Below are 12,500 nucleotides of genomic sequence, written 5' to 3' on the forward strand. Positions count from 1 at the left end.
GAGAGAGAGAGAGAAGGCCCAAAACAAAATGCAAGTGCAATACAATGCAATACAAGATATTCAGAGACAACAGACAGACAGACAGAGACTGAGACAGAGATAAGCATAAAAGGAGACAGAAAGAGCAAATTAGAGATATTGAGAGAGAGGGGTGTGGCAACTGTCTCATTTATAACAATCAGAATAAGAAAAAGGGGATAAAATTGAAGAACGCAACTAAACAATGCGATCATAAAGCAAACAGATGTACCGAAGGGTCATGTAAATATACACTGTTTTTAGTGAAGATCACATGTTAGACAAGAAACACTTCGACAAAAAAATAATTGCGTTTTGCTGACATAAGCACCAACAAGAGGTAGGAGAGAGAGAGAGAGAGAGAGAGAGAGAGAGAGAGAGTAAAAGGGACAGGCATACATACATACATACATACAGACAGACAGACAGACAGAGACAGGGGTGGGAACAGGGACAGAGAGACAAAGAGAATGAAAGAAAGACAGATACACAGAGAGAAAGAGAGACACACACGGAAGCAGAGATAGATGGGGAAACACGCATCAACATAAATCTGAAATCTACACATTTTTAACGTGTCAGAGTAGAACTAAGCGAAAACAAACAAACAAACAACACCCCCCCCCCAGTCTCCCCCCCCCCCCCCCCCCCCCCCCCCCCCAAAAAAAAAGGGGGGGGGGGATTGTGTGGAATGTAAATTGTCTGTGAACAAAATGCATTCCCTGGGTTTGTTGCCGTGGAGGGAAACCAGCATGAAGAGAATATGCAAATAGATGGAGGGTTGGAGAAGGAGAGAAAAAAAGAAGAAAGAGAGAAAGAGAGAGAGGACAGAGAGAGGGGCGAAAAGAGGCAGAGAAAAAGAGAGAGACAGAGAGAGAAAGACGAAGACAGAGGCAGCGACAGAAAGAGAGAGAGAGAAACAGACAGACAGACATTCAGAGACAGAGACACAGACAAATACATGGACAATCATAGAGACAAAGAGAAAGACAAACAGAAAGTGCGGAAGATGGGAGAGACAGAGAGAGAGAGAGAGAGAGAGAGAGAGAGAGAGAGGGAGGTAAGCGAAGAGAGGTTGGGAGACAGTGGAAGACAAGAGACAGACATAGACACAGACATACAGACACAGACCGAAATATACAACGATATATACAGAGACAGACGGACAGACCGACAAAAAGTGAGGAAGATGGAGTGATGTAGGAGACAGAAGGAAGGGGATAAAGGCTGACAGTGGAGGACAGAGACAGACATAGAGACAGAGACAGACAGGGAGGAAGCAACGCACACAAACGCAGAGCCAGCAAGACAAAGATACAAAGAGAGGCACCGACAATACAATAAGAAAAGGAATATTTCGCGACGACAAGCGACCATATACATATATATTTATACCTTCTTATAGCATCATATATATGTATATTATATACATAGGAGGAAAATAACAGAGATCCATCCTAGAAGATCACATAATAGTTCCTCAATAAGGAATAATTATATGGAGGGAATATAAAGGTAAAAAAAAAAAAATCACAAACGTTTCTGTCGGATACAAAACACATGCATATAAAGAAACAGGAAAATGTCAGACAAGGGTTTCTTCTGCGAATAATATGAGGGAACATACAAAAGAACACAAAGACACAAAAAGAACTATTTAAGATAGCTGCTCTATGGCAGCAATAAGCGCCATGCACACACAAGAGAAAGAAGACAAGCATCATCACAAGGGTTTCTCTCTACTATCTAGCTCATGCAGGAGGATGATACTGAAGACGATGTTCAAGCGCTACCTTAACCGTGTTTTTCCTCCAGTGCGACGCGGACAGGTCCATGGAATATGACGAGGGCATGTGACGAAATAAATGAAGTCTCACCGCGGACTGCACCTAGTTGCCAAGTCACAAAATGCACATTTATATAATTAACATCTGAGGATCCATACTAGTTTTCTTTTTTTTTTTTTTTTTTTTTATTTTTTACCACGGATGGTTGTTGAAACAGTCAAATGAACGAAAGTAGAAGATGATGCTAATGATGATGAGAAACGACCTCTCACCAATGGCCGCACTCAACACTGAAGATCCTGTGTTACCATTATTAACTTCGTTTGAAGCAATTGAAAGAAAACAAAATTGAAAAAAAGAGTGAAAGTGAGAAAGAGGAAGTTGATGATGACAGGAAATACCTCTAATGAGCGAACATAGTTGCCGTGTCACAAAATACACGTTTACATGAGAATTACCCACTAAGGGTTAAAGGTCATGTTTTACTACGGATGAAACTAAAGGAAGGAAAAAAAGTTTTTGATGATGCTGTTGCTGATGATGACGATGATGATGATACTGAGAAATGACGTCTCGTGGCCGATTGCACCTTGCTGTCATGTCAAAAAAGAAAGAAAGAAGATGGCAATGGCAATGATACGGAGGAAGAGAAGAAGGGAGGAAAGGGAGGAGGATGGGGAGGAGGAGGAGAAGGAACGAGTTTAAAAATCAGAAGAAGAGAAAGAAGAAGAAAGAGGAGAAGAACGCGAGGAGGAGAAGGAGGAAAAAGAAGTTTATAGTAAGGTAATTCCCTTTTGATACACACGGCACACAAAAAAGCCTAAAGTTTCATTCACGATAAAGTGTTAATGTCAGCTAGTGTCCTTCGACGTATTGATCACACACCCCATAGATGCAACGTCCTCCTTCCTTCCAACAAAATGTCATAAAAGATTTGTGGACTGAAAACTAAGATTTAACTGAAATGTCTGCGCAACATCCTTTCCCAAACGTACATTTTCCTGTCATGTTTCGCTGCTCATTGACAGATCAATTTGGGAAAGGAATAAACGCTGGCTTAGAATTTAACGGATAACGAATCCTGAAATATTGTTAAGGCTTTCGATGTGCAGGGTTCAATCAATGGCCGTTGTCTGAACTGTGTGAAAAGGGAATGCAAGAGTCCAGCAATGGTGATGTTAAACAACACAAGGCTACCATCAGTGTCGTCAGTCATCAAATAATGAAAGAAAGAGAGACAGGGAAAGAGAGAGACACGTAGATACAGAGCAGGACAGAGACAGACAGACAGATAGAAAGAGAAGTGGTGGATGGTACTGGGGAATAGGGAGGGGGGAGGTGTGTGTGTGTGGGGGGGGGGGGGGGGGGGGGGGGGGGGGGGCAAACAGACAGAGATAGATAGTTGACAGGAAAAGTACGATGCGAAAAGACATTCGTTGTTTAAGATTGTCTGAAACCGGATACATACAGTGGAAAGTTTTCAATTTACTCTTAATTCTGGAGATCTCTCACCACCTACATTAGCAAAACAGATACAGGAAAGTTGAGGGCTGGACAGGCTGTCAGTGAACTAAAGTTCACGGCGACATTAAAATTGCCTGGCCACAGGCAAGCGACAGACCGTGGTGTTGCAACAAACTGGAATAAAGTTGGAAGGAATCCCAGTTCGGTGTCCTAGTTGACGTGGACGGCTTCTTTCGTATTCCTCTTCCAGAAAATGGTTTCTGTGCACAGCACTTATCCCTTTCAGGTCTTCACCATGATTCTGTGCCGCAAGATGGTGAGTGGATTGTAGAGTCACTTCTGGGCAATGTCCACATTTCTTCCCGTGTTCTTCCCATTCAGTTTCGTCCCGAAGACGTAAAAGTTGTAAATGGGTTTAATAACATTGTGATATATACTCTACATCCCGCTCCCCCTCTCGAATGACGTAAAGAAGGCCAAAGAGTAGAGTATATATTACAATGTTGTTAACCAATTTACAACTTTTTACAGTCTTATAAACGGAAGGGTACAGGGGAAGAAATGTGGGTATGCCCACTTTTGGTTTGATGCACCTTGAACCACATGTTCTGTGGCCTCTTCAAAGTCCTCCTCACAGTCGGTGCACTGAATGTTGTAACACAATCCCACACTTGTTTACCTTCTCTCTCATTTACCTGTGCCATGTCCAAACCACAAGGCAGTCAGAAGGTTTGTGGAAGAGCCTAGCACTGCGTTGTCTCAAGGTTTGGTAAAGAAACAAATTGTTGCCTTGCCTTGCCTTGCCGTGGGCCAGCCTCTTCGATTAAAGAAGTATGGAGTCATCTACCCAATTCAGTGCACTAACTATAAGGGGGAGTGTATTATTGAAATTAAGAGACCACTAGACAAACGTTCCAAGGAACATATCTCCCTCCAGTTTCTGACAGATGTTGCAATTCGACGGGCGGGCGCCTGTGGCCAGCTGTAAACTTTGTTCACTCACATCCTGTTCAACCAAAAATTTTCCTGTTTCAGTTTTGTTACTGAGAGATCGCATAACTATACAAGTACATTGAGACTTTCGATTCTGATTAAACATTCTACTGTAGGAAAGACATTGGATTGTCTGACTAAAATATGCTTTCCATTTTCCAATTCATATGCTGATTTTATCTGGATATTATCGACCCTATTCGTTTGTTTTCTGTTCATAGTCTTATAATTTCTTTTGGCTAGTCAAATACTTATTTGCTTTAGCGTATCAAATAAGAAATATTTCGAAGAATATGTTTACAAAACATAGATAATATGAACAATAACAATGATTTCTTTTATCATAAGTTTTGAAGCCTAATTCCCAGATTCCCGATGCTAGTGGTTGGAATGCCCACGTTTTTACACACACGCACACATACACACACATACACACACACACACACACACACACACACACACACACACACACACACACACACACGCATACACACATACACACACACATACATGGGCGCACGCACGCATTCACACACACATGCATACACACATGCATACGTGCGCACACACACGAACACAATCAGAGAGACAGACACAAAGGAACAGTAAGGAATCTAAACAAACACAAGGAACCAAGGAGAAGATTATGAAGATAAAAAATGAACATTAATATCAACAACATCATGAAATTAATCATGATAATGACGATAATAATAATAATAATGATGATGATGATGATGATAATGATAATAGCGATAATAATGACAATGATGATGATGATGATAATGGAAGTAGTAATACTAATCATCATCATAATAATATCATCATCATCGTCATCATCATCATTATTATTATTATTATTGACATTAGTATTGTAATAATAATGATAATGATGACAATATCAATAATAATAATCATAATAATCATAATAATAGTAATAATAATACTAATAATGATGATGATGATGATAATGATAACGATAACATATTTGTCAAGAAGAACAAGAAAAGAAGAAGAGAAGTCTACCTCTCCATTGAGAAAGCAATAGATGAGGGAGATGAAGAAGCCCTCAAAATCGGTCAGAAAATGTCCGGAGAAGATCCAGACGGAGAACAGAATGATGTCGTCACCGGCTGGCTCCAACATGATAACGAAGTTGGTCAATCCTAGCAAGGGAAGCAGAATGATTGCCGCCTTCACCGCTTTCCTGCAAACAGACAAAACCAACAAAAAGCGAATGAATAGAACGAGAAGAACAGAGAGGAAAAGAAGGAGAAAGAGGAAGAAAAGGAGGAAGGTGGAGAGGATAAAAGAGAAGGGGGGGGGGAGGGGGGGGGGTTGGAAGGAAGGGACAAACAAACAAACAAACAAACAAAAATAACAACTGAAAGCTAATTACGAGCAAACACGGAAGACACACACACATGTAAGTATGCACACACAGATGTCCACACCGACATAGGCACAGAAATAATTACACACACACACACACACACACACACACACACACACACACACACACTGACCGTGCTAGAGATCATAATTGAATGAAAAAATAAAATAAAATAATCGAAAGATACAGCAGACGAAAATACAATATTTGTTGGGTTTTTTGTTTATTTGTTTGTTTTTGTTTGTTTTGGGATGTTTTTGTTTTCTTTTGTTGTTGTTGCTTTTTTTGTTGTTTTTTGTCTTTTTGTTGTTGCTGTTGTTTTGTTTTGTTTTGTTTTCGTTTTTTCAACAATTCTCTAACAAAATCTCTGTTTGATAACAAATAGAAATTGCATGCCATTCATCTCCAAAGTAATCATGTCTAAAATCATTAGCTCGCAAAGCTCATTCTGACAAATATGCCGAGAATAAACACACAATAACAACATTTTTTGGAAAACGTAATGGGAATTAAACGTACCATTTTTAGATTCGGAAGCTGAAGAGAAGTTTGTGATGGCCTTTATTTCATTGGTTTACCTTTCTTTTCCACACACAACAAAATAATGATGGCATCAATTTGTGAACCCACCCTTTCTCTTCCGCAAAATAAAATCCCCTTCAACCCTGTTTCAGACTTGCTCTTTGTAAATATTCTTTGTTGTTGTTGTTGCTGTTGTGCTTATTGTCGCTGTTGTTGTTTTTGTTATTGTTGTCGTTTCTGTTGTTGCTGTTTTTGTTATTGTCGCTGTTGTTGCTGTTTTTGTTATTGTCGCTGTTGTTGCTGTTGTTATTGTCGCTGTTGTTGCTATTTTCATTGTTGTTGCTGTTGTTGTTATTTTCGCTGTTGTTGGTGGTGTTGTTGGTGCTGTTGTTCTTGCTGTCGCTGTTGCTGGTGTCGCTGTCGGCAGGTCCGATCCTAATCCTGTCCCTAGTTTGTCACAAACGACGTGTGACCTTTCAGTCCAATGACATAATAATCCTATGACATAATCATAATCATTTGCCCACACATGCACGCGCCTAACACAAACACGCACGCGCACACAGCCACATACACACGGACGCACGCACATACGCACTCACACACACACACACACACACACACACACACACACACACACACACACACACACACACACACACACGTGCTTACACCCACCACAAATCCACCTCTCTCTCTCTCTCTCTTACGTCCCTCGCGGACAGTTTCAATTTCAGTTTCTGCGTTCGGAAAACACCGTATATGCTACAATAATCTGGTGCCTGATGCAGCAGCATAACCCAGTGTGCTTGGTCAGGTCTTGAGCGCATGCATATGAAAAATACATCTGTGTTCCTATCGGAGTGGATTTCTTGTACATGATTTTACCAGAGGACAGCATCCACGTTGCCTCTTTTTTCCAGTGCGCCAAGTGCGTACTGCCAACGGGACATGGGTTTTACCGTCTCATCCGAGTCAAACTTGGGAGAAAGGGCGAGAGCGGGACTCGAACCCAGACACTCACCGACACTGTACTGCCTGATAAGTGACTTTCCCATTCTGCCAAATTGAAAGTCACAGACCCAAGCTCCTGCTCTTCTTCCTTTCTCCATCTCGACTTCATTCTCAAGGAAATGAAGATGCGACATACCCTTGCTTGTCAACCACACAACCCTCCCTTTCTCCCTCCTGCTTCTTGGCTAATCGATGAGGGATGCTGCCGACCGTGAAATTAAACATGTCTTCTGTCCCGAAGGTTAAAGGAACTGCAATTATTATCATCATGTTTATGTCATCTTTATGCCCTTCTTCTCTGTCTGCATGTTTCTTTTTGTGAGTGTGTGTAGAGAAACTATTGAACATGAGGCACTCAATTTGCTATTGGCCGAACTGCACGTTTATGTCAATCTCTGATGAAAAAAATAATAAAACAATATAAAAAAGCCTAAACAACAACAACAACAACAAAACAAAAAAACAAACACACAAACAAAAACAAAAAAAACAAAAAGAAAACGAGCAAGCCGGACCATTCGTATGAAGAATAAACAACAACCAAAACATTTCTATTCTCTTCTCGGAGTCTTGCTATAACTGAAGATTACGTCAGCCAACTGATTGGTCCTCTGTTCGCAGCCTCTCTGACCTGGTTGACACCGAGACATAGTATGACACTGCCGCATTGTCAAGCAGTTCAAAGCCAAATTGACACCCATAGCATCACTGTCTTCACCTCTATCACCAAGCATCGCCATCAGATTGACCTCCATAGCATCACCGTCTTCACCTCTATCACCAAGCATCGCCATCAGATTGACCTCCATAGCATCACTGTCTTCACTTCTATCACCAAGCATCACCATCAGATTGACCTCCATAGCATCACCGTCTTCACCTCTATCACCAAGCATCGCCATCAGATTGACCTCCATAGCATCACCGTCTTCACCTCTATCACCAAGCATCGCCATCAGATTGACCTCCATAGCATCACCGTCTTCACCTCTATCACCAAGCATCACCATCAGATTGACTTCCATAGCATCACCGTCTTCACTTCTATCACCAAGCATCGCCATCAGATTGACCTCCATAGCATCACTGTCTTCACCTCTATCACCAAGCATCGCCATCAGATTGACCTCCATAGCATCACCGTCTTCACCTCTATCACCAAGCATCGCCATCAGATTGACCTCCATAGCATCACTGTCTTCACCTCTATCACCAAGCATCGCCATCACATTGTAGAAAAAGGACCATCCCAAAACAGACACATGTTTGAGGTCACAAAAAAAAAAATTGTCTTCCCTTTTTTCCAACCCCATCCATGTATCAAAAAAGATTCAGAGACTGTGTGGATGTGGACACGTATGATTATAGATATACATTATAAATGTTATGTGACTCTTCGGCAAGTTACGTAAAAGTGTTCCGTATATGTTTTCCTGAGTTTCTGTGTTTCTTTGTCGTTGTTGTTGTTTTCTTGTCTGCCTTTTTGTTGCAATTATATTTGTAAAGATTTTTGGATAAAAAGCTGGCCTAGAGGTAACGCGTCCGCCTAGGAAGCGAGAGAATCTGAGCGCGCTGGTTCGAATCACGGCTCAGCCGCCGATATTTTCTCTCCCTCCACTAGACCTTGAGTGGTGGTCTGGACGCTAGTCATTCGGATGAGACGATAAACCGAGGTCCAGTGCGCAGCATGCATTTAGCGCACGTAAAAGAACCCACGGCAACAAAAGAGATGTTCCTGGCAAAATTCTGTAGAAAGATCCACTTCGATAAGAAAAACAGATAAAACTACACGCAGGAAAAAATACCCCCCAAAAAATTAATAAAATAAAAAAATTGGTGGCGCTGTAGTGTAGCGACGCGCTCTCCCTGGGGAGAACAGCTCGAATTTCACACAGAGAAATCTGATGTGATAAAAAGAAATACAAATACAAGAAAAAGATTGAGAAACACCCACCTGACTCTCTTGGCCTCGTTTGTGTGTGATTCCCTCAGCTTCATCACCAGCACTCGGATGATGTTCAACAAGAATCCCAAGTTCACCTGCAACAACACAGCACGCCAACAGTTTGAACAACTTCTTTTGAGCAGCGGCAGTGGAGCGGTGGCCTTGTGGCAGAGCTCCTGACTAAGAAGCGAGTGTCCAGGGGTTCCAATCCCCTCCAGTAGACCTTTTTTGGTTACATCTTTGTGTGTGTGTGTGTGTTTGACAAAAAGCAATACCGCCCAAAATCATAACTTTGTTTCGTCGAATGAGAACTCCAGTTTCCACTTCAATTCTTGTTTGACGTGTCCCTTTGATGAAGAATTAAATGGAGAGATATGTTTGTTTGTCTGTCTGTCTGTCTGCCTGCCTGTATGTATGTATGTATGTATGTAGGCATCTTGTTAGGTAGTTCGGTACTTTGATAGGAAGTTCAGAACCTATATATGTATATCGATACTGAAATACATTAAGATAAATGGCGCCGATGTGGTAACACAATTCTTATATAACGTAAACAGAATGAGACCACACATACATCTTTGTCTTATGCCATCCGTGCAATTGATGTGTCCTATAAACCTGATGCTATATCAAACGTTGTCAATATATATGTATCTGTTTCTATCTGTCTATTAAACGCTCTCTCTCTCTCTCTCTCTCTCTCTCTCTATATATATATATATATATATATATAGAGAGAGAGAGAGAGAGATAAATAGATAGATAGATATAGATAGACAGATGTGTGTGTGTGTGTGTGTGTTTGTGTGTGTGTGTGTGTGTGCGCGCACGCGTGCATGTCTGTAAACGTGTGTGTGTGTGTGTGTGTGTGTGTGTGTGTGTGTGTGTGTGTGTGTGTCTGAGCGCATCCGTACGCGCGTACTGGATGGATGTGTGAAGATGAAAAAAAGATTCAAAAATAGAAGACACACATAACATTCTCACGATACCTAACTATCGATATTGTTATATTCTCCTATAACCAGATGGGCATACAGACAGACCACAAACGTCGAAATGTGACATATACCTACCGCCATCACCGCAGCCCGAGGACCTTCTAAAATCCATATGAGAGGCGTGTAATAGTAAGCAAACCAGCATCTGAAAAGAAAGCAGGAGAAACATCTAAATAAAGACAGAAATAAACATATGAATAAACAATGAATAAATGAACAAAGTAACAAAGAAATAATAAATAAATAGATAAACAGAATCAATAAATAGATTAAAAAAAAAACGACCACGTAATGTCACACACACGCTCATATAAGTATCCATATCAATCAATCAATACACTGGAGACGCTACGATTCACACACACACACACACACACACAAACACACGCACACAAGCACGTGCGAAGGAACGCGCTGACTCAAAGAGAGGACGTAAGGGCGTCGGTAACACAGATAAAGGGCGACAGATATAGACAGATACAGACAGACAGACAGAGAAGCAGAGACAGACAGACAGACAGACACAGACAGACAAACAGACCGACAGACAGATACACAGGCAGAGATAGAAGCAGAGACACATAAACAGACATACATAGAAGCAGAGACACAGAGAGAGACAGACAGACCGACAGAGAGACAGACCGACAGACAGACTGACGGACAGACAGACAAACTGATACAGGGGCAAAGACAGAGACAGAGACAGAGACAAAGACAAAGGAATTTCGACGAGACAGAGGCAATGACAGAAAGACGGACAGAGGCAGTGAGACACACATGCTCAAGGTGAACGTTCAGTATATTGCATCCTAAATGGCTTGATACGTAGTTCTGCATTCACGGCAGAACACAATAACATTCTGTACAATGCTCACTTGACTTTGAAGTGTTGTGTCATCGGCACCACCCACGCCGTCAGCACTAAAACAGGAAACCCTGGGGATCACACACACACACACACACACACACACACACACACACACACACACACACACACACACACACACACACACACACACACACACACACACACCATGCTGTCAGCACTAAAACAGGAAATCCTGGGGATCACACACAGGCATGCAGGTACACACATACACATTCTTATTATCATCATTATCGTTAGCAGTAGTAGTAGTAGTAGTAGTAGTAGTAGTATCACATCATCATTATTAACAAGGTAAAAGACTTTTAACATCATCATCATTATCACCACCATCAGTATCAACATCGTCGCAGTCGTCAACATTGTGCATAAACATCATTAAACTATTTTTGTCGGGTGAATCTTGATTTGTACCCTCCACCACCACCACCTACACCCCTACACACACACACACACACACACACACACACACACACACACACACACACACACACACACTGATTCACAATATTGTCTTTTTTCTCTTCTGTCAGCATGGAGGACATTACATAAATGTGACTGTCTTACTGTGTCTGCCGTTTTCCCCAATCAGCGTGGAGTCAATTGACCCTTCTAGTGGGTGTATTCAATCAACCAAATTTATCTTCAGAGATAAATTTCTTAACTGTCAGCTGTCGCTGCTTTTCATGTCATGTTTGTTTCCTGAAACTCTCCGTGTTTTGTGTGATTTGGTGTGATCTCTATAATGTTCGTTCATCATATATAGTTTCATATATTTCCTTCGTGTCTTCTTTTTACACGCACCTCTCCCCCCCTACACCCCCCCCCCCCCCCCCGCCCCCTCCCCTCCCCCCACGACAGGTGCTCTGACAAGTATGCTCGTCAGGAGAAGGGAATGTCCAGCTCCAGCTTCCAGCTCATGTTGACAGTCACCATTCTACGATTGAAATTTGTCCTCTTTGGACTGCATTACAGATCAGCAACATCGTGGACATGAACAGACGAAACGTTGGGTGTGCCGTTATAAAAGCTGTTTGCCACATCATTCTCGTTTCCAGCAAAGTTCCGCAGACAGGGAAGGAGTTAATAACACCCACATGTGTGAAAGGACACCGTTATCTTTGGGACAACAAAAGGCAATCTGTTGAAACAGGAACGTATCGCTTTTCTGCCTGCACTTGACGATTCCGCTGTCAGTCAGTCACCTGTCTGGTTGATCTCGCTACCACTGCCACAGGATGATGACGATAATGTTGCCTCAGGTCCGCCATCTGTCGAGTTGACCATTATCAAACACACTCCCAGTCTGGTCCAGACTTTTCAAAGTACCGGTGCAGCTCCTGGGAATGACTACCCCGAGCAAGATAGTCAGCCCAGATACCCCCCACTCCACCTTCTATGTAGCTATTCAGGGCATGTCATTTTATTCATTCCGCTCCATGCACCAGAGTCAGTGGGGGTCTAGGTTCGAATTCCG

General features: G+C 42.0%; 1 protein-coding gene across 4 annotated transcripts in view; it reads right to left on the reverse strand.

Annotated features, from left to right (window-relative positions):
- The window catches only part of LOC143294251 (PDF receptor-like), a 261,783-nt gene that overhangs the window by 22,293 nt on the left and 226,990 nt on the right, over window positions 1-12,500 (reverse strand). For 3 of the 4 annotated variants that reach the window (XM_076605686.1, XM_076605688.1, XM_076605685.1), the window contains exons 9-12: window positions 11,013-11,073; window positions 10,210-10,279; window positions 9,146-9,231; window positions 5,289-5,469 (exon numbers count right to left, since the gene is read on the reverse strand). In XM_076605686.1, the coding sequence (XP_076461801.1) occupies window positions 5,289-5,469; window positions 9,146-9,231; window positions 10,210-10,279; window positions 11,013-11,073 (398 nt within the window). Of the gene's footprint in view, window positions 1-1,811; window positions 1,908-5,288; window positions 5,470-9,145; window positions 9,232-10,209; window positions 10,280-11,012; window positions 11,074-12,500 lie in introns of all 4 variants that reach the window. The other variant, XM_076605689.1, reaches the window with a different exon arrangement.

The sequence above is a fragment of the Babylonia areolata genome, chromosome 19, assembly GCF_041734735.1.
Source record: "Babylonia areolata isolate BAREFJ2019XMU chromosome 19, ASM4173473v1, whole genome shotgun sequence".
Classification (NCBI taxonomy): domain Eukaryota; kingdom Metazoa; phylum Mollusca; class Gastropoda; order Neogastropoda; family Buccinidae; genus Babylonia; species Babylonia areolata.